General features: G+C 49.9%; 1 protein-coding gene across 1 annotated transcript in view; it reads right to left on the minus strand.

The window, feature by feature from the left end:
* Positions 1-23,687, minus strand: part of LOC114701834 (death associated protein) — a 54,239-nt gene that overhangs the window by 22,865 nt on the left and 7,687 nt on the right. The window contains exon 2 of the mRNA XM_028882031.2: positions 18,553-18,649. Coding sequence (XP_028737864.1) covers positions 18,553-18,649 — 97 coding nt within the window. The remainder of the gene's footprint in view (positions 1-18,552; positions 18,650-23,687) is intronic.

Here is a 23,687-nt window from a genome sequence, read left to right on the forward strand (position 1 = left end):
ACAATATAATAACGCGTAAACACAAGCATCACAGAGCGTGTGCGGGACTGAGTCTGGAGGACCAGTTCCCTGACGCCGTGGGGAAGAAGAAGGCAGGCTGGCTGCATCAGGCGCGGGGGGGGGGGGGGGGGGGGGACGCAAAGCGCATCAGCCTAGCTCATCACCTGTGCCCCTAGCCATGAGAACCTGCCGCAGAATTCAACAGGAGCTATTTATCACTTTCTGTACACGTCAACTTGTCACGAGTAATAGTTAATCTGATGATCCTAAATTGGGCCTGACAGCATGTCTCTTGATACATCATGCCTGGATTTAGCAGAGATAAACAACGTTGTTAATTTCTCCAACAGGGGAAACACCTATCGGCCCAGGATTGCTTGGTGTCCACCTCACGGCAACGTCGCCCTGGCTAAGTGAACACTGTGGTCAGGGTTTTGCAAGCGTGATATCCAATGGCTTATGTAATTTTTGCATACCAAATTTTAGGGACAAAGAGGGTATGACAGTGAAATACAGAAATTATATGCCATCCATGAAGAATCAGTGAGAAAATGAGGCCGAATAGGCCCAAAAATGGAAAAGAAAAAAAAAAAAAAAAAAAAAAAACCAACTCAGAAACACAGCCAGTGTGCAAGTCTAAATTGAAGTCTAGATGTCTTCAGGCACCAAGAAAGAATCTTTTAAATCTAGCTCCTCTCTATCATGGCAACTCTAAATATTAAATTCGGCAGGAGGGTGGCTGTCAGCTGCCACATTGCACCCAGGCTGGTCACCGTCTATGAAGACGCTTTAACCACTAAAGGAATTGTCTTCTCACCCTAGTACCCAGTGATTGACAGCCCTTTTCTGAGATGAAGAGTCCCCACCATCCTCTAAGGTCATCAATGAGGAAGAAGCCCACAGAGCCGGTATCAGTCACCAAAGCCATAGCGTTAGGTATATACATACCGACACACATGCACACACAGCTGAACAAATAAGGGAACAAAGAAACAAAAATCCACAAGAGGTCCTGAGCATTTCTAGTACGGGGAGACTGCAAACTACAGTCACTAATTAACACAGCCCTTTCTGGAGAGAGATTCTGTCCCGGGCTCCAGGCCAGACACTCAGGTAAAAGAATAAACATGTGAAATCGGGCTCCTGTCTCATTCTAACTCTCTGGACGGCAGTGGCTGCATTTTATCGCATGCCTTTATCTTGCTCTCATTAGAATGTTGAATGGTAATGCCTTCCATGTCGGGCACTGAAAAGGGGATGCGTCCATCCAGCTCTCCATCTCAGGGGCTGTTTGTTAAACTGTGCTTGCCGGGCCTCAGTCTGGGAGATGACTGCAGCAATGGCGCGTCTTTTGGGTGCACAAAAATGTGCAGCGTGAAAGTAACCCCGTGAGGTGGGGCTAGTGTACTACTGGGCCCAGCACGCACTCCCTGGCTCCGTACAAATGCTGCATAGTGATTTTCTGTGAAGCCTTTACAGCATGAGGCTGGAGAGGTGGCTCAGATGTTAACAGCACTCTCTGCTGTTGCAGAGGGCTGGGGTCTGCTTCCCGGAACTCGCACGGAAGCTCAGAACCATCTGTAACTCCAGTTCCAGGAGATCCAGTGCTTTCTTCTGACCTCTGCAGGCTTCAGGCACCTACATGGTGCACACATGTACATGCAGACAAAATACTCATATACACAATAAGTCAATAAATTTTAACACTTTTAAATATAAAAAAAAAAAAAATTCTACAGCACCTCTAATCCTGGAGTGGAGTAATTTTTAAACCTCTGGAAACTAGTCTCCTAACAGAGATGGCTCTGCAAGGACCAGCCAGCAAGCTTTCTGTAAACCAACTTCTGCTTTCCTTTAGCTGGGCTCCAGGAGCCCCGCGAATACGGAAATTTACTAAAGCATGCTGAGCTTTGACCAACCGCTTTTCAAAACGACAGATCCTCGTTTTCATCTCCCATGTTCCACCACAAACATCTCAGCAGAGAAGGAGACACATGTAAAAAGGCTGGGCTCCAGACCAGGAAACAGGCACCAAAGCTTAGTGATCTGCCTGGGGCCACCCAGCAGTCACAGGCCAGGACCCCAGAGACAACTGGGGGGGGGGGGGGGCTAGGGGCCAGAATCCCTGGTAGCTTAGGGATCCTTTTCTTTGCTTAAGGACAAAAAATGGTCCACGCATTACTCTGACTCTTGAAGGTGACATGCCCCTAAGTTGTTTAAGTCGGTGACTGAAAAGAAATTCTAAAGCCTAACAGGAAAGAATCAAGCTCAAGCCTGTGATTGAGGGGGGGGGAGCTGCAGAGGGGAGGCTGAAAGGGAGGAGGCTGCAGGGAGAGACTGCAGCAAGGAGGCGAGGTTCGAACTACCCCAAAGACACCAGGGGATTCCAGAGCGGCCTGCCGCCCTGCCCTACCCTGCCCTACTTCCTCCCTCTCTGCCACTTCCATTTCGTGGCCGCTGTCCTGCCAGGGCCAGAACGTCTGCCTTCCTTTCCATCCAAGTCCCACATGGAACAGATTCTGCCCAAGGAAAACAAACTGCATTCTCAGCTGTCTTTGCCCGTGGCCCCCACGGGCACCACCCGTCTCATTTAAGGCAAGTTCTGTTTTTCCACTCAGGGTCATAACAGGCTTCAACAGCGGTGAGTCATCAGTTTTTACCCTGACTCACACTTCCCTCTCTTGGTGTTTTTCCTTCCTGAGTTCTTTTCTTTGCAACAGCCTTGTGGATTTCCAGTCTCTGGAATCAGGGTGTCCGCTTGTGTACCAGTGTTTGGAGGGACAGGGTCTCAGATCCTGGACTGGCCGGTTCAGAGGTGGGCTGTCATGTCACACTGGCATGACACACTGGCCGGTCCCGCTTGCACGGACGCTTGCACGGACACTTGCACACCCACTGCCCCAGTGCCCTGGGACCCCCAGAGCCCGAGCGGACACTCAGGGTAAGTGAAAACAGCAGCAGTGTCCCTTCTGAGATGACCCGGGCTGGGATCCAGCGTCCAGGATTGCAATCCTGTTCTGCAAGGATGTTCCTGAACCGCAAAGTTACAGGGAACCCCCTCCCACGCCCTCCCCCGGACTCTTCTCAATGATCTGCCCCAGGTCTTTGGGGGAAACACCACTAGTCACCAGAACAGCGGTGGAGTGCTGGAGAGCGGCGAAAACCTCTGCAACTGGACACTTGAGTCACATCCGAGCGCGGCCAGTTCTTTCGGTGTGACGGAGAACATGTCCTCAGCCTTTCTGCGCTGGACTTCAACCATGAAATGGAGCCACATCAGCCTCCCCGCAGGACGTGCTGATGCAAAAAACTAGCTAGACGAGTCTGGGGGTAGTTTACATTTGCCATTATTTGGTTCTGAGACTTTCTGAACAAGGCCGGATTGCTTGTTTAACATCCACGACAATCTTCTAAACCTCTTATCCTCCAGGGCCCAGGCAGGACGCCATGTCATTACAAATTCAATAGGCTGAATGACATACTTTGCAAAGCAGATTAGAGTCCCACGAAAAACATTTTCAACACTACTCTGTGGCCAGTTCTCCAGTATCTGCCTCCTCCTCCCCTCAGGAGAGCCTGAAAATCCAGAAGTCCATGGGGAGCTGCGGCAACTCTCTCACGAAGGGGCTTCTGCCTCTTAGAGTGCGCACTACACAGGCTGGGGTATGTGTACACCTCGGCTCCACATCTCAGTGCCCTGGGAGCGGAGGGAAATCCGTCTCAGGTCCAGCAGATCCACGGATACAGATTGGCCTGTGGTCTGCAATCACATTGGTTTAAGAGGTTCTGCCTACTCCCTGTCATCCAGAGGGGGAAGGGCCATGGCTGGTAAGGTCCTGGCCCAGGGTGAAGGAGACCAGGACTTGAGTACTGTTCAGCCTCCGCCCCAACATGCTAGTCTACCACTGTGTGTGTGTGTGTGTGTGTGTGTGTGGGTGTCTCTCTGTGTATATGTGTGTGTATGTGTCTCTGTGTGTGTGTATGTATGTGTGTCTGTGTGTGTGTATGTGTGTGTGTCTGTGTGTGGAGAGAGAGAGAGAGAGAGAGAGAGAGAGAGAGAGAGAGAGAGAGAGATAAGAAAATTAAGAAAGAAGAGAAAGAGGGAGAGAGAACAAAGACCTAAGGCCTCTCTTTTCTCTTCAGATTAGAGAAAAACAACCATCATTTCCAGAAAAACAGGATAAAAACCAGGCCAGTGATGCTGTATTAGCGGCCCCTGGAGCATCAATTCCCACAGTGAGACAGCGGAGTCGGGAGGACCAGGTGTCACCTGTGCATGCAGTGAGGTCCTCCCAGGAGGGAAGCCCTGAAATGAGGCAGGCTGATGCCGCACAGGGCTCTGGTGACATCCCTCTGTCTTCTCTGGGGACAGGGAGACAGCTCTCCCTGACTGTGGACGCCAGCAGCCATCTCAGGGGCGAAGGGCGAAGTCTTCCCTCCTCTACTCTGGATGGATCTGGGAAGGGATGGTGCTTAAGCCTCGGGACACAGCAATGCCGTCCTGGTGGTGTGTCTTGACTCTAAGGATCCAGACTGCAGAACTGGGAGGTACCCAGGGGAACTGACCCTCAACAGGTCAGGACCGCAGGTGGCTGACACAGCAGGATATGACAGGAGCAGCTCCAGGAGCTCGTGCGCAGAGAAGTGGCCATGATCCTGTCAGTGCTACGACAGAGGAAGGCCCAGGTACTCATGTGAAACCCCAGCTCCCAGTGTTTCCCCGTCCGCTGGGCCACAGTGCTCAGACCTAAGGCGGGGGACCACAATAATCAGGTGTGAGGAGTATGAGGGGTGGGCTGTGGCCTTGTTTTAAGTGAGGAGATTTTCTCCTGATGTTCAGGAGAAAGTGCTGATTCCTTGGTTCTAACATTGAGAGCTCAGCAAAGCACCTGGGAAGCAGGAGAGGAAGGTCAAGGCCAGAACGGCATGCTCAGTGTGCAGGCAAGCTCATATGTTTCTCCCCTGCCCTTGGTGTGCACACGCGTGTGGAGGCCGGAGGTTGACACTGAGTATCTTCTTCAATGGTTTTCTACCTTACTGTGCTTGAGACAGGGCATCTCACTGAACCTAGATCTCTACAGCTCGCTAGCTAGTAACCCCAGGGTTCTCGACTATGTCCCCCAGAGCTGGGGTTACAGGCACAAGCCACCACGCGCAGCTTTTAGGAGGGTGCTGGGGACTGGAAACAGTTTCCACGCTTATGTGGCAAGGGCTTTACTCACTGAACCGTCTCCCCAGCCCCGGTTATCAGGTTACCATTCTCTGTCTTAGGCAAGAAAAGTGTGGTCTTCTTTTTATGTCTTTGCCAGTGGTATTTGTTTACAAACATTTAATCTGTTACGAATTGTGTTCTTTTGACCTCCTGGTAATCTGTCATTCTTCTTCATTTCTAATGGGTTTTTACTTGTCTTGACAGTTTGCCCTCAGTTTTAGTGAGCTGGCTACGCTCCAGAACATCAAAGCAGAGGATCCTTAAGGTGCTGGAAGGATTTAGGTTCCAGGGCACCACAACCTTCTGCTCCGTTTTCTCGGGCTTTGGGGAAATGAGTTACAAGCCAGTGCACGGAGTGCAGTTCCAGAGTGAGGGAGGGAAAGAAGACCCTGTGAGATGACCTCCCTGACACACACTCTTCCGTCAGTGAGGTCACCTAGACAGCCTGCCAGTCAGTCCAGGTAACACACACCTGCCTCCGCTGCTTGGGTGCACACGTACGTACGCCGCCCCCCCCCTCCCCCAGGACCTGGCTGTCACTCTCAACGGTTAGGAACACTCCATCCGCAGTCCCTACATGAGGTTTGCTTAGGGGCTGATCAATCCTTGATGTTCTCCACCGGCTTTGTTTTCTCCACTGTGTTAAGTCTATTCAGCAAAGCATAAAATCACCAGCCTTCTAGGCTCAAATCAATGACAAACCAGAAGAGGATCCTGCTTGAAAAGTGAACGCCTGACCATGATCCACAGCATCAGCCTGGAAGCCTTGGGGAGCAGCATGCTGTGAAAAGGGGGTGGTGGCGTGAAAAGGAGCAGGAAGAGGAGAATGGGCAGGCGAGGCGATCCAGGCTTCAATCTGGTGTCAACAGCATGACTGCCTCTTCAGAAGAGCGTCAATGCTGATGCCCTTCCCTGACACCTGATCCTCACACTTTCCTATCAAAATTTCTGTGAGATGGCTTAGCAGGCAAGGTGCTTGCTGCCAAGTTTGACAACCTGAGTTTGAACCTGGGGACGTACCTTGTGGGAGAGAACTGAGTCCCCCAATTTGTCCTCCGATCTCCACACATGGACTGTGGCATTCACACACACACACACACACACACACACACACACACACACACACACACTCACAAAATGTAATTACATTTTTTTCTATGTGCTTCTAGGTCCAGAGAGTACAGATGTCCTGATGTAAATTAAACAGCATATCCATTAACAACATTCATGTCAGTTGTCCTAGCTTTGGACTCAATACACTGTGCTTTGAGCGTTGGCTGAGGGTTCAAGTACTGAGATTTAATCCCTACTGGCAAGTCCCAGTGTCTATGGTATTTAGAGTGGAGGCCTAAGAGGGATGCTTGGCATTACATAAGGTCATCAAGCATATGACTGAACACTGGTGGCTTTATATGGGGAGGGGCAGAGGCCAGAAGACAGACACAGAGGGCACACACATGCACACATACACGTACACACACACCCCTGTTATTGCCATGTGATGGATGCACCGTGCCACCTTGTGATTCTGCAAAGGGCATCACCAGATGCAGTCCCTCAGCTATAAATCTCTGCGACCATTTGCCAAAACAAAGCCTTGCTTTATATATAACCCATCATTTCAGGAGTTTGGTTGCAGAAATGCACAATGCACTAAGATCGCGAGACACCAATAAAGCCTTTCTGCACGAAGAGCATAGGTTTCAAACTCAAACACGGAGACAGCTTCTGAGACACACACGCCACTCAACAGCTTCTTTCCTTGTGACTCACACAAACCGCCGTCTCGCTGGCGGTGGCAGGACAACTGTTTTGACTGAAATAGCAAAGGCATACTTGAAAGATCTAAGACATATTCTATCTTTCTCTAGCATGCCGTGCTTGCCCCACACGGGGCTCTACTTTGTGAAATCCTGGGGAGGCTGAGCCAGCCGCACCCGGGCCACACACCCTGCAGCTCTGACGACGACGACCGTGCATCGTTTGCAAATCCTTAGGCTCGGGTTCGCCGTAACACTCTTGAAGTCATGTCTGCAAAGCTCCCATCCCAGCTTCTCCTTAGCAGAAAAGTCTTCCAGCACTCGCAGGCACCTGGCTCGGTGGTCATGAGATACTGCCTGCTCAGCTGTGGCTTCTCTGTCCACGCCCATCCCCAACAAGGCCCTGGCTGTCGTCGTGGGTGGCTAAGAACACTGAGTCGGGCTGTCTTCTACCTGCTGCTTCTCAGGAGCCGAAGCACCCTAGGTGCCCTCTGCTGTGACACTTCATTCTGGTGATAAACATAACTTCAATTATCCAGGCTTACAGTCACCCAAGGAATGCAGGCTTACTAGTGTGACCTGCATAGGGAAGTCCCCGGCACCCGGCAGTGCTGTGTATACTCTGGGGACGGCTGAAAGCTGCTGTTGAAAGGCCAGTGGGATGTCAAATCTCTGTCCCTCACACACATCTACTAGAAAACTGGAGGGCAGTGACATTCTAGCAACGTTAGTTAGTGCCGAGGGAGCCTATAAGGACTCCTCTTTAAGATGCCAAACATTCATTCTGCTGAGAACGGTGGGTCTGAGAGAATCTTAGGCATACTGGATTTAGGGACAGTCAGGTGACCCAGTTCTGACAAATGGTTCTGTCATAGCACCTTCTTGCTTTTAAAGCCAGACACCAGAGATGCCTGCTTCATCTTCCAGGTACCACTTGTGTGGATGTGGCCGTCTATCGGCAGCCAGCCCTCTGAGTCTAAGGAAACAAATGTATGATGAGTTCAGGACGTTGGCGTGCACCTGGCCCAGCTGCCCTGGCCCTTCTTTGTAACGAGAGCCTTGGTGGTCTACATATAAGGGGTTCTATGAGGGAAACAGACTCACTGATCCAGGATAAGGTAAATCCAGTTGCAGAGTCCTTGGAAAGCTGGGGACTGATCACAGACTGCTTCATGTCGCCTGATCCGGTCTTTACCACCCAAGAGCGGTCTTCACTACCTAAGCGCACAGTACCCCCTTTCTCCTCCCCTTTAAGTAGTCACATAGGCAGGTAAGAAGCACCTCTATCAGGCCAGATAGGCCAAGGTCATGGGCGGGGCCAATTCCCACTACACGTCTTCAATGAGACTGTCATGTCCAAGCATCGTCTTTCCCCTTCTCTTGAGAACAGTCCTGGTCCCCCTGGAAAGGCATCCATAGTCCTATAGGAAATGTGTTCAACACCCGAGTGTGCATCTTCCCAGCTAAGAAAAAAATGGAGGCTGGACTACAAGCCAGGGCTCCCTCGCCTTTTCTGAGGTAACATCCATAAGACTTAAGAATCATCATTTCCTTAAATTATACAATGTGACAGCATTCACCAAATTCATTTTCTTATGGGACCATTGTCACTATCTAATTCTAGAACACTCCATCATCTTCAAGGGAACCCATATCCATTAAACCACATTCTGTATGGGCCCTCGTTTGGCTCCCGCCATCAGTGGCCAGTGAGCTTCTTTCTGTCCTTCCTTCAGACATTTCCCACAAATGAAACCAGAACCATCCGCTGGTGTCTGCTTCCCTTACTTGGCAAACGTTTTTCAAGTCCCACCTAGTGATCTAACAGCTAGACTCATTCCTCCTAGATATTTGTTTAGAGTTTTCCTGCTGGCACAGTCAGGACAATCTCTCACCCCGTCCACAGCCTCAGCCCCATAACAAGACTTATTTGCTTACAAACTGTATGGCTGGCAGCTTTTCTATGTTCTTACACTTATTTCCTTTCCATAATTATACTTGCACGTGCTTGTGTTACAGCACTTCACATGGGCTTTATGGAGGCACTACTCTTCTCCCGTTCATCCTAGTATCTGATTAGACTACTTGGCACAGGGTCACCTTTTAGCTCTTGTCAACAGTGGTGCACCAACCATCCACAGACAGGCTTTTTGTTTGAATCCCTGACTTTGAATCCTCTTGGGTAAACACCTAGAGGGAGATCTGCTGAGTCACAGGATAGCGCCGTTCAGCTTCTGAGCCGCCAACGCACTGCCACGGCACTGAGGCCTCTTTGCTGCGCTGGGCTCATGCACTTACAATGGTGAGAAACAATAAAACCGACCACCTTTGCCATTTTCAAGGGTACAGTTCTGTGGCGCTGAGTGTGTTCACTGCGCCGAGACAAAGCCTTCTCCTCTGAGCATCAAGACCGTACACTGACCAATCCCTCCCCGCTCTCTCCACGCCCCTCCTTAACTTCCACGCTACTTCCTAATCTACAAATGGGACCGCACTGCACCTGCCAATGGAATCCTGCAGCCTGTGTCCTTTTGGCCCTGGCTTCTTTCACTTGGCACAGTGTTCAAGATCCTCTCGTCCTGGGGCAGGAGACACAATTTCTCCCTTTTAAAACTCTAAATAATATTTGAGTTTTAATATGTCCTAATAGAACTATACTTTTTTTTCCCTTTTGGTACAAACAGCCTTTAGAGGTTGCAATTAATAAATGAAGAGAGGGGATGTGTCAACTATTCTCCTGGGGCAGCGTCCACAGGGGCAGTCGCTGTCCTGTGAAAGCTAAGGGACCTTTTCGAGTGGGACATTACTCTCAGTCTTCCAATCCACAATAATTCACCTTTAACGACTAAGCCCTGTCCCAAGGGATGAATATAAGCAAAATCAACGAATGCTTTGCCAACGAGAGAGCTGAGCAACAACAGAACAGGCCAAGAAGGCGAAGAAGGCCTTCCCCTCCACAGGCACGGCCCATTCACCTGTCCCCGCCCGTGGGGAGAAGCCAGCGAGTTAGTGGGTTTCTTAAAATTCCAATTTCAAGAGTCTGCCAGGCATTTTCTGAGCGTTGTGCGGTTGGATAGCTGAAGCCAACAGCGTTACTTAAAAGGGCTGAAAGGTTCAGGTAACGGTGAGGCAGTAGACTCAACCAAGGCTCTTGTTTCCGTGTAGTTATTGTCACACATTTTATTTTGTCAACCCAAGCCTGGCTCACGTGTTCACGGTAAGCAAACACTCCTGATACACAGGGCAACCCTTGGAGTCTCCACAAACAGAACAGAGAGGCCAGCCCTGGTGTTGGACATGTTCTTTCTTCCCTCCTCCGCGTGCTGAGAGAGCCCTCCTAGAACGGAGCGTGCACCTGGCTTCTGAGGGCCACTGAGAAGCTGACAAACCACTTCTGGTTTCCACACCTGCTATGGAGCCAGATGCTGGATAAATGCTGCCTCAAAGCCCATTACCGCAGCGTGGCCGAGGACAGCTGAGACCTCATACTTCCTTTCTCATCCCCAGATCCAAGGAGTGCAGCCAGGATCCTGTGATGTATGCTTCACCACTGTGTGGGGACACATTGACTGGCTGTGCGCCAAATGCAACCCTCCTCTGCTGCTCATCTCGGGAGAGAAATCAGGCTGGATGAGGGGAAAGCGCCAACTCCTGATGCTGCTGTTTGCCACACAGGCCCTGCTCTGCTCACGAGGAGATTCTAACTAGAACTTCTTAAGTGCAGTTACAGTCTTGTCGATGATGTAAAACTCGTACTTCACGTGTTTGGGAAGAAAGGCTTAACTTCTGCTGTACACAATGACAAGATGAGCATTAGGGTGTGGGCCATCCGTGAAGAAGGTGGCCTTGAGCTTAGAATGGCTTATGTTTAGTTTGGAGAGAGAGACGAACATGAGAACCCATTCTATTTACTTGTTTGCCCCAAAGAAACAAACCATACTAAATCGGCCACCACTTAACACACGAACTGTCTATCACCAGGTCTCGTGGTCCTGAGGGCTCCCATGGAAGCAGGTAGCGTGGCCCCCACAGACCCGTGTCCCTTTACCTGCCCTCGGCACCTTGCAATGTACGTACAGTGTTTGTGGCTGATGGTCTACCGAGGCAAACTGTCTCACTTCATCCTTGACATATCCCAAGTACCCAGAACTGTGTTCAAATGCTGTCTTAGGAATGGATTCAAAGCGGTTTTCAGCAAATGGACAAGTGGCTTACAATGAAGCTAATCTAAATGCACAATCTAGTGAGCAAAAAGGAAAGAAATATTCACATCTCAGTTCATCACCAACGATGTGGCAAATGCCAATGATCTAATTGGATTTGACAAGAAGCAGCCCGCCCCCACCGAACCTGAAATTACCCAGAAGGTCATTATAAATTTAAACTCCCATCCTGAATCATTAATGGGAAACTTCACTACAAGGGTAGTTGGACCTTGAGATATTAGCTAATGATACTATCAAGTTGCTATTGCTTATTTCACCTTTATCAGTTAGGTTGCCATCTCTTTTGTAGCTATTATATAACTTATAGAATGGAGGTGTGGCACTAAATAGTGTGTGTGTGTGTGTGTGTGTATGTGTGTGTGTGTGTGTGTGTGTGTGTGTGTGATGTAAAAATGACCCAGGCATGGTGGCACAAGCCAATAACCACAGTGCATGGGAGACTCAGCAAAGAGGATCTCAGGTCTGAAGCCAGCCTCAACTACATAATGAGACCTTTCTCAAACAATCCAACAGAATGAATACAGGAAAAAATTCTTTAAAACTGATGGGGCATGAAATCAAAGTGTGGGGCCACACTCTCGGGACAGAGCATCCATGTGGCCCGGAAGACAGGTAGGCTGCTCAAGTCCTCAGCCAGGAAAACAAACAGTAAATGCTGGCAGAGGGGCTCCTTTGCCACGGGAACTTCATGGTTAGATTGTTTCACGGACACTGTCCTTGGTAGATTTTCTTCTCCCAAAGAACGTCTGTTGCAGTCCTCGGCCCCAGTGTCTCAGAATGTGGTCTTATTTATAAGTAGCGTCACTACAGCTGTAACTAGTTAAACTGAGGTCATACAACGTTAGGGGAGCCTACTCTATCACGCCTAGTTGTAGAGTATTCCTTTACACCGTGTGAATATATGTTGTTGTGATTAGTTTAATCGAGAAGGAGACTGGCCAAGAGCTGAGCAGGATAAGGTTAGGTGGAAGAGCCAGACTCAGAATGATGGGAAGGAGACGGATGAACGGAGTCGTCCGGCGTTGCCAGCAGACGCAGAGAGAAGCAAGATGGACATGCCGTGCTGAGAAAAGGTGCCAAGCCGCGTGGCAAAGTGTAGATAAGAAATATGGGTTAATTTAAAGGTACGAGTTAGCTAGTAACAAGCCTGAGCTATTGGCCAAGCATTTACAATTAATATGAAGCCTCTGTGTGGTTACTTGGGGGCGGCTTGTGGGACAGAAACTTCCGGCAACAACTAGTGCCCTTCTGTAAAAGGAATTTGGACGGACTGTGACAAGCAGAACGTCACCCGGGATCTGGAGTTCTGTCGGTGTGTTGACCGACTATCAGATGCCGGGAGCATTGCGGCAGACACCTCCATGGCACATCAGAAGGGGTGTGACTTGCTGACGCTTGACCGCAAGTTTTCAGAAAACAAGAGATAACAGCTCTGCTGTTTAACCCGCCCAGCCTGTGGCATATCACCATCACAGCCCAGGAAACTCAGCCACACAGCAGCTATGAGGAAGTCTCGCTACAATGGCTTCGTCGCTGTGACAGTGGGCTGACCGACCGTCTGCCATTCTGGGTGGCAGCCATGGGACAGGCTGAGGACTCCCCCGGGCAGACAGACACTGCGCCGCGCCTCTCCTCTGGAGGCTGGTGGATGTAGCTTTACAGAGTGCAGCTGACCCCGCTGAGGGATGGAGCCAGGGCTGCCTCTGCCAACCTCCCGAGTAGCCACGGGCAAAAGGTGACTCTGACCCGTCCTTCGCTGGCGTGCGACGGAAACCCACTGTCTCTGCTCTGTCTACAGACTTAGAACGACGATGGACCAGTTTCACCCAGGCAGCCCTGACGAAGAGCTGACCGACAGGGCTACCCGTCTCCCGCTTGCCAGACCCACGCAGAACTGACGGCTCGCTTCCGTTTTGCGCACATCTTACCACGGGTACACTTTGTGCTGAGGGTCTTGTTGACAGTCTGTCACCTCCGTCTACGAACAGGGGTCAGTCCTCTGCAGAGACCTTTCCTGTCACACAGGGCCCTGAATACACGGACACTGTCCCTTTGCTGCAGGACATGGTTCCGGGGCCCACCGGGTCAGCTCTTGCTGCCATGTCACGGGGCCCCAATACAACACTGAGTGTGGTCTGCCGGCACCAAGCAGGCCTGGTCTGCCTGTATCATCTGCACGGATGTCAGGGAAGCGACACACTTTCAAAAGGCAGCTGGGGACTGGCCTGGAGACAAAAGACAACCCTGAACGTACGGACGACTTCCACATTCGTCCACCACACAGAGCCATCGAGGTTCAAACACAAACTGTCGCACGCGGGGGGCCATGTGATCTAAGTGGCACACAGCCGTGCTATCCTTGGCTTCCGAGTTCTGAGTTCCCTAGTTCTTACCCCATAGCTAGCTTCCTGAGAGAGCCCTTAAGACTGCGATGGATCGAGGGGGGAGAACAAGGGAACCCATGGCTGGTATGTGGAACTGAATGGTATTGTAAATAAAATAAAAGGAAAAAAAAAAAAGACTGCAATGGATCATCATTTGGCCTTTGTTTTGGGCTCATTCAAAAAAGGGGTGCAGTGGAATCGAAAACCTTCAAGTTTTCAAAGTATGACATTATTGGGAAATAGGGTCTTCACGGAGATGGGTAAAGGGAGGTCACCAAGGTGAGCCCCTAAGGCAGTAAGAAGGGGAAATGTGGACACATAATGGGAGAAGGTCGAGTGTATGGAGGCACAGGCAGAGCTTCGAGGCGCACATCTACGAGCCACGGGACATGAGACACTGCAAGCTTCCTCCAGGCTGGGCACCGCCAGGGCCACCTTGAAGCGGAGCAACTGTGACCACTTCCACAGACCTCAGGAGACCAGAGTTCTCTTGCGGGGGGGGGAGGAGGGGGTGCTCAGGAGACCCCCTGTTCCTACACAAAGCCCCAGGGCCACGTGTCTTCCACAGTTACGTCTCTGCCCTGCGCCCCCACACTCTTGTTGGTCCACACAGCCAGGCCGTCACAGCGAAGACTCCATTGCTAGTTCCAGTTCTCTGCCTTGGTTTTATCATGTGACCACACGCTTGCCAGAAACCACCGAAAGAAAGATTGATTTGGGCGTACCTTTGAAAGCCCAGTCCATCATGGAGAGGAGGGCACGGTAGGCTCTGGATCACCATAGCCATGAGACAGAGAGAGCAAAGACTGCAAAAACAGCACACTGTTGCCATGGTCCACGGCCCCTCCAGTTCCTGCCCACCCAGAGGAGAAGACCCTCTGCCAGCCGACCCTCCAACACAGCACACATGTCTCCTCTTTCTAAGTTGTTTATGTCACGGGCTCTGTCACGGCGACAAGGAGGCTAACGAAAGACGCCATCTTTTCAAAGCTAAAGCAGAACTGTACATTTGCAGACAGATAAGATGAAAGCATTCGTCCCCAAGAGACATTCTGTCGTAGTCCATTTTCTGTTGCTACAATGGAGTAATCTAACTCTAAAGAAAAGAGATTTTACCTCGTGGTCTAGGCCAAGGTCAGGGGCCACCTCCGGTGACAGCCCCACGGGGGTGCGGGCAGCCTGGGGTACCACACGTGTGTCACTCTCCTGTGCCCCCATCTTGTCTAATACAAAGCCACCAGAACTCAGTCACGGGGTCCAGGCTGTGACTTACAGGATCACCTCTTAAAGCCCGCTGGTCCGACCTTTCCACCTCTCAGGGCCTCACAGTGGGGGCTGAGTTTCAACCCACGAGTGTCTGAGGGGCATACTTAACCTGTTTCCAAGCTGCACGCCTCCACTATAGAGGACACCGGACAGAATAAACACGTGGACATCAACAGTGGATCACAGAGCATTTCCTGTCTTTAACCTCTTTCAAGACCATGGCCTGTAAACAACAACAAGCTATGTACAAGGGCACGCATTCCCTGGCCCGCTTGAGCTAACTCTGGTGTGAGCACTGGCTAGGTCCCTCTTGCCATGTCTATGCCAGTGACACCATGTTTCTACTTGAAACAGGCTGTGGTGGGAGTTTTTAGCTGTCAAAAACAGCAAGGGCTACAAACCAGCGCTTGGTTCTCAGGAGAGGCGTTGTTAGGCACAAGATATCAAGAACACAGGAGCACAGAGAGAGAGAGAGAGAGAGAGAGAGAGAGAGAGAGAGAGAGAGAGAGAGAGAGAGCGCACGTGAGTGGTGAGTACAGAGAAAATTCCAGGAGCACCAAAGAGTGGTCTGAGAATAGTCTCCGGGTTCTCTCTTTCCACCTTTTGTTATTTTAGGTGTATGAGCATTCTGTCTGCATGTGTGTACATGTACCAAATGTGCCTAGTGCAGAACATCTTCTCTGCATGTATGTGTATGTACCACATGTGCCTGGTGCCTGGAGAGGCCAGAAGAGCCATGGATGCCTTGCTGGAGTCGTAGATGGTCGTGAGCCTCCAGATGGGTGCTGGGAATCGAACCTGGTTCCTCTGCAAGAGCAGCCATTGCTCTTAGCCACTGAGCCATCTCTCTAGCTCCGATTTTCATGGTTTTGATGCAGTCTTTCTTTCCCCTCAAATGTAATATCTCAAAACAGCCTGGCAGTGTAAGGCATATTTAAATCTCCAGGAAATTGAAGATTATGGGAGTAAGGGCTGCATAAGATTATATGAGAAAATAATTGCCAGGGAAGGTTGTGGGATTCTTTGGGCCACAAAGTGACCTCCTCAGGGCTCTGAATACTCATTTTCTCTGTAATCACTGCTCTGTCTTCAAGAGGAAGGAGGAAGACACCAGGAACGAGTTGGTCAACAGTCTTAAATATCCAGGCAATGTTTTAAAAAGGAGTTTGCAAACGTGGATCTGGGGGAAAACTGGCATGTGACGTAGACAGCATGCTTATTTTCATAGCCGGTGTAAAAGCTTGGGCGTATGAGAATGTGTATGCTCAGAGTGCACGCCAAATGCCATTCTCAGGAGGATGACTACATATTTTATATATTCTGAAAACAAACAGGCCTTTCTATATATAAAGTGAAGCCGGCCCTGAAACTGGAGCCTTGCTGAGAACTGATACAGTGGAGGTGCAGAAGTAAGGGAGGATTATGGACTTGAGAAGTATGGACTTCCAGAACTAATTCAGATTAGAAAGAGAAGGCTCCAGATTGCAGTCTGTGTTGATGAGGGGCTCTTGGGCGTCTCAGGCTGAAGTCTGGCTACGACTCTGGCTGGCTAAGCATCAGTGGGCTGAACAATCTCTCTCTAAGCCTTGCTTTCTTCATCCATATAATGGGCACAGTGAGACGAAGTTTTGTCCGTTTTGTCTCAGGTGGTGTCAAACCTGATGGGAATCAGTGAGCAAGTGCCCATCCCCAAACAGGAGCTGAACTGGTCAGCACAGTCTGAGGCTGACCCTGAGGAACAAGGAGCCAGCTGCCTGCACTACTCTGCCACTTATGTGCTAAGAGCCCACGGAAGCTAAATGTGCTCTCTGGAGGGCTAAGGGGCGTTCTGGAACGGAGACAATAGCCAACTCTGAAACAGGGGGAAATAACCAAGAGTGGCGAGAGTCCTATGTATTTAGGTGGATGGATGTCCAGAACAAGCAGGCTCCTTACACACCACAAATCAGCAATGATTAGCTGGTGTGGTAGCACACACCCGCACATCCAACTCTCAAGAGACAGGAGCAGGATTGCGAGCCCGAGGCCAGCCTGAGCTGTCTCCAAAACAACACAAAACAAAACCCAAAAGAGAACCAAAAAGTCAGGCCAACAAGATGGCTCAGTGGATAAAGGACCTTGCTGCCAAACCCGATGACCCCAGTTCAATTCCTGGGATCTACATGGTTCAAGGGCAGAAATACTCCTGAAGGTTGTCTTCTGACCTCCATGGGTGGACTGTGGCATATGTGTGCACACACAGAAAAGTAATAAAAAAAAAGTATTTTCAAAGTCCCCAAAGAAGCAACAGCAATAATCATTACTAACGATGCTGTGATTTTTCAGTCACCCAACGAAAAGGCAGGGAGGGTGGTAATAGTAAAACTTACACCAGGGCACCAGGACTGATGCCTGCCCAGGGAACACAAGCCAACAGCCCAGTGTTTAGGTTTCTTCCACTCGGGATAAGCTCCCGTTAGGTCACATGGTTTAAACCACACTGGTGAAGAGCCAAGCCAAAGCCAATAGACCCACAAGGAGCACAGCAATCTGACTTCAGAAAAGCGCAACAGAGACTCTTGCTCACATCCACGCAGACCCCACGCTGCAATCAGCTTGCTTCAGTGTTCCCGACTCTACAGATGTGGAGGAGATTGATTCATCTTTCAGGCGATGAGGATGCTGTAATCTAAGGCGCGCACACCCAATCTTTCTCTCAGCACCGCTCATCCTCCATTATTTAAGATGCTCATCTCCTGCAGCTGTTCTCTTTCCTCTCATAGGAAAGTCAGAAAGAAAAAGGCGGGATGCCTTTGCTCCTACACACGCACGTAACTTTCCTCCCCTCAGAATCTAGAGGCTGGACCACCTTTCCTTTCCACCCCCTTTCCTTCTCGCTATAGTGGAGACACTGTCTGCACAGAACCTTACTGCCGATGCTCTTCCACGTGGATGTATTCACGGTTGTGTCTCTGGTGACAATGTTGTGACAGGGTTATTCACGATGAAGGGTGCAGCCCTCAAAGCAAACTTTGAGATCAGGACCTTCAAGGGAAACAGGTGGTCGACAGAGAGAGGCAAACAGAATGTAGGACCCAGGAGGGCTGGGGGCAGAGATGTCACGGAAGGACACGCACGGTCACTTGAAGGGGGAGCCTTGCTTATTACCGATCTGCCTGCAAAGCATGTCTCAAGTCTTAAGTTCCCTACCCTGCCCGTGTAGACGCTAAAATTCCACTAGTGTGGGTGATCACGGGAGTGTGCAGGGCGTTTCAGGCTGCCGCCCCAGTGGAAAGCTCTTGTCCACAGATGGGCAGTTACACACGTCTCTGAACTGGGCAAAGAACCATCAAACAGGCACAAGAATCTATTTCTTCCATTCCAGCGTTGTGGCCTGCCTGGAGAGGTGGAAGCTGTGTGGTCCCCCAGCCCCAGACTAACGTGCTACAGGGCGAGGCTATGCTCCTGCTCAGCTCCTGGGCTCAGCAGCCAGCCCTGACTAAATCAGAGGACAGGGTGGCTGGGGGAGGTGAGCCAGACGGTACACTTCAGATGCACGGTCTCCCTCCTGTTAGCACAGAACCCTGCCTCGGGATGGGAAAGAAAAACACACAGCATACTGGGCTGGGAGCCCGGGGGGTACCAGAAGCACAGAACAGACGTTAATATTTAACCGAGTGGTCATTTGCACAGTCTGCTCGCGTCACCGGACGTCTGTCTCTCACCTGGTGCTTTCCCATTCTTGCTCATCTTTGTCCTTCTCTTCCTTCCCGTCTCCCGTGTGTGGGTGTTTCTGCACGATCCGCATTCCCCCAGCTTTCACTGGAATAAAAACAAAGGTGGGGTGAGCAGGGTGGAGGTGCATCTGCCTGTGGATGGAAGGCCACAGTTACTGAAGGGACGCCAAGAGCAGTAACAATCATTAACAAGGGGAAGGTAGTGTGATGTAGAGGAGACCCGACATGACATAGGCCTCAGTGCCCTCTTGTATCGTAGAAACTTCCCAAGGCTCCTGCGTTCCTTTCTGATCACCTCTCAAGTACTTTCCAAGAATAGCAGTGTGAGCAGAACATAAGTCACGTTACAAAGTGGATACCCTAGGCTCTCTGTCATAATGGACCTAACACCGGCCACTTAAACCCTGCCTCGTGATCTTGTTTCTTCAAACACCGGTGGTTTGGCCAGGGTGACACTGCCATGGCTGCCCAGTAAGTTCTGGGAATTTCCCTAGTACTGGGGGGCTACAGACATGAATCATGCCCAGCTTTTAGGTGGGTGCCAGGATCTGAACTCAAGTCCCCAGGCTTTCAGAGGAGGCACTGGGCTGTTTTCCCAGCTCCTGACGGGTTCTTTTCATGAGAGACTGCTACTGGGTGAATCTCAGAGCCCAGTGATGGCTCACAAAGCCATGCAGGACAATCCTTCCCAAACTGTGCTACGGAGGCCGCTGTTGGCAGATGCTACTTTCTTTTCCAAAGCAGCTTTATAGAAACATGCTTCATGTACAACAGCGCTCACCTGCGTAGATTGTCTAACACAGCCTGAGTATATTCAGAGCAGTGCGACCATGGCTACTTTTCATCACCCCACCCCATGAACAGTCTTCCCCATCCCTCCCTCCCTGGCCCCTGATAGCCATCAGTCATTGCTACTCTGGACATCTAGGTGGAGAAGAAATCATAAAACACACAGACTTTGGTCATTGCTCCTTTCCGTTATTTTCAAGGTTCACCTGTGTCAGCCCATGTATTGGGGCTTCATTCCTTCCTTCTTAATGCCAAATATGACTGTCCTCTGCATGGATATACCACGCTTTGATTTACCCACTCACCAGGTGATGGGCATGTAGGTTGTTGGCAGTTTGGGCTGTTATGAGCACTGCAGCTCTGGATAACATGTATATAATATGTGTGTACACACACACACACACACACACACACACACACACACGCACGCACGCACACGCACACATTATATATGCCATTTTCTGTGTCTCTGTTCATTTTCTTGGCTCTGTATACAGGAACAGGATAGCGGGGTCCCACAGGAACACTGTGTGCCCTACTGAGAAAAGACCAGGCATACACCAAGACAAGGCCTCTAATTTCTACACATTGTGTACCCACCCTTGTTACTTCTAATTGTAGTCAAGTTAGCCAGTGTGAAGTGGGAAATCCTTGCAACATGATGGAAGATGGGTAGAGGTGGAGAGTCTAGGATGGAAGCAATGAGCAAGGGAAATGCCAGGCAGACAGAACCCAGTGGATTACGTGTGTGTGTGTGTGTGTGTGTGTGTGTGTGTGAGAGAGAGAGAGAGAGAGAGAGAGAGAGAGAGAGAGAGAGAGAGAGAGAGAGAGAGAGAGAGAGAGAGAGAGAGAGTGTGGAGGCTGGAGGCGAACACTGGGCCATTCTGTCTTTTCTCCGCCTGCTTTTTTTTTGAGACAGATGAGTTCTGAAAAGCTGTCAATCTCCACCTCCCTAGCACTGGGATTACAGACACAAACTAGCTTTTATGTGGGTGCCAGGAACCTGAACTCAGAATCTCGGATTTTTCAGAGCAAGTGTGGTACCAACTCAGCTATCTCCCCACCCCGAAATGGGTCCAGGAGAGATTTTATGAGCCTTCACTGCGCTAATGTGCATCAAGAAGCTTGGTGATGGGGTGGAACATGAAGTCTCCCCCATTGTAACTGACAGCAGATCCGCCACCAACAATCCTAGGTATCATCTTTTAGTAGCATTGTTCCAGACATGGTTTGCAAGTACTGGCCCTATGCTCACCAAGCCTTACACCATGGTGTGGAGCTGAAGTTCTCTGAAGAAGCCGATCTGTTTTAAGACCCTGGAGAATGCCTGATCTAGCCCGAGTTCAGCGCTGTAACAGTGCACAGATGGAATCTTGTAGGCTGAGAGTTAAAATTACCTCGGTTACATTCAGCCACTAACAGCCATTGACTTTCAACCTCTGTCTCTAACCTAATGTTCTCAAGACTTGGATAACTCTCTTAAGATTGTGTTTATGCTAAGCTCAGCAGACCTGTAGCCTTTAGCAGACCTAAAACCAAGACCGAAATAACATCTGAAGCCTATAGGAAAGATTTCCTGCTTGGAGACAACCCACCCACCTGACACTCACAACAAGACATCTGCTGACTGTACTGACTTATGACTTCCTTCTGTGGCTACAAAAGTTCAGTACGTCTTTCACAGGGGTTGTATCAGTCACCTAAATCTGTGCTCCTGAGACACAGTTTTGCCAATCTGGCTCAGGATAAACTCTCTTTTTTAAAATAGAATTATTTTCCATCACATTCACTTGCCAGCACAGAGCTTCAGACACGGGGACTTCCTAAGACAGAGGCCTCTACAATGAGGACAGAGTAGAGCCCTGGCACGGGCTGTTTCTGAGGCACTCCTGAGGATAGCTATCTACTCTTCTACCTCAACACAGCCAGTCCCCACGGAGGGGAGTAGTCAGCTTGTCTCTGGTGTTTCTGGTTTGGACGGATCCTGCTGGGTCACAAGGAATGGGCAAGTTCACAGTGGGGATGGACACGGAGGAGCAGGGGAAGGTCTTTTCAGGCTCATACTCTGATTTCCCTGGGAAACATGGCCAGCCTTTGGTTTGGAAAGACAAGGATGCTGGTTTCTCGTGGCCAGCAGGACCCTTGAGCTGATGACAAGAGAGCAAGAGAACGGGCCAGTGGATCAGAGGGCTGCGCTTAAATGGTGCATCTGCCAGTTTGGGCTTGAAACTAAAACCTTGATGTCTCGCCTTTTATTTATTTATTTATTTATTTATTTTTTTTTTGGTTTTTCGAGACAGGGTTTCTCTGTGTAGCTTTGCGCCTTTCCTGGAACTCACTTGGTAGCCCAGGCTGGCCTCGAACTCACAGAGATCCGCCTGCCTCTGCCTCCCGAGTGCTGGGATTAAAGGCGTGCGCCACCACCGCCCGGCGATGTCTCGCCTTTTAATGAAGGGACACTAGGCTACTTTGTGTGTGTGTGTGTGTGTGGGGATGGATCCCATTTAACAATGCTTCCAAAAATTTGCCTTTTATCTTGACAACTAATTTTTAATAACTTTATTGCTCTTTAAGAGCTTAGCTTTGTCTCCGTCATCAGGTCTTTGCTGGGGACTTCCTCCTCCCCCCATTTCTAATCGTGTATTTGTTTCAGGCACACCTGTCTTACAGTGGCCTGTCCTGATACGTTGTCATCCGAGGTCTTCGTGTATCTACTGTCTGCTGACCTTGCTCCTGAGCTTGATGGCTGTGGATCACATGATGTCTTCCCTGGCGGAGACAGCACATGAGTCTTCCCTGGTGGAGACAGTAGCTCTGTGGAGAGGTTGTAACTGTTTCCGTTCGGGTCCTGACATCCTTCTGATGGATTTCTTAGCATGGGAAGGGTAACAGCAGATGTCATGGTGTGAATGTGGCAAGTTCCACTCGGCTGGAGTGGAACCCTTGTTTGGAGCCCTTGGCCTCCAGCTGGCGGCTCAACTGTGGTCCTTTGAGACATGGCACCTAGCTGATGGATATGAACAGCTATAAGGGCTGGAGGTGGATGTGAGGAATATAACTCAGCCCCAGTTCCAGTCCTGGGCACTGTTTCTTGATCTGCCAAGAAATGGGAAGCCTTCACCACACCCTCCAGTCACCATGAAGTCTGCCATGCCTGCCTGGATTCAAGAGACCTGAGGCTGTGAGCCAAAACTCATCTTTCCTCCCTTACATTGCTTCTGGCGGGTATCTTCTCATCGACTAGTAAGGCAAGGCACACACCATATAATGTACATTTCAACCTAACTCGCACTAAAAGCATTCCTGTGTCCACAAATTCTCAGACTTTTATTCACATCTGGGGCCTGGGCTAAGGAATTCAGCTTCTTGCTGTCTCACTGTGCTGTGGGACAGGCTCCTCCTCCACAGGATTAGACCTCTGAGCATCCAGCTTTATGTTGGCATCTGGGGTGGCTACACCCCACCCACTAAGGCCCAAGTCTCATGTCTCAGTTTCAGATCGTTCTTTGTTCTTGGTCCTTGGGGACTGGCCTCACTTTGAGTTCAGATTGAACACAAGAGAGTCACCATTCGTAGGCAAAATTTTAGCCTAAGACTTCCAGCCCCACTTGAAATGGAGACTTAGATTAAAATTCGGTGGTCTGTTATGGCTTTCTATCTGAGAACTATGGACACTTCTGACAAAATGTAGAGTCTAGACCTGCCCCACAAGTGCTTTTTAGAATGGACCTCCTTCCTCCTGCCGATATCTACCAGAAACTCACGAAAGATGCTGTTATGCCACCAAATACATGTGGTGAAGTATTAATAGCCATAACCTTAAGATTGTGATGGTATTTGCCATCAAGTACATATGGTCATCAAATGCATATGGTGAAGTATTAATAGCCATAACCTTAAGATTGTGATGGTATTTGCCATCAAGTACATATGGTCACCAAATGCATATGGTGAAGTATTAATAGCCATAAGCTTAAGATTGTGATGGTATTTGGCATCAGGGCCTTTAAAGAGATAAGTTAAAATTGAAGGTGAATTTCAATGCAACTGAACTTGTGCATTGGGGTGAACATGCATGGAGAAAAGGTCATGTGAGTTCATTTGCCAGATGGGGAGTAGGGAAGGGGGGGGGAGAAACAGGCTCAGGAGAAACCAGGCATGTCTGACACCTTCATCCTGGACTTCCAGCCTCCAGAACCATGAGAAAGCAATGTCTATCGCAGGAGCTGCCCAGCCGTGGCATGCTGCTACAGAGCGGTGGCAAAGGGATGCTCATCGCTGCTAAATGACGTCCCTGGAATACTTCAATGTGACAGTTGGCAGACATGTCCCAC

The sequence above is a fragment of the Peromyscus leucopus genome, chromosome 11, assembly GCF_004664715.2.
Source record: "Peromyscus leucopus breed LL Stock chromosome 11, UCI_PerLeu_2.1, whole genome shotgun sequence".
NCBI classification, from domain to species: Eukaryota; Metazoa; Chordata; class Mammalia; order Rodentia; family Cricetidae; genus Peromyscus; species Peromyscus leucopus.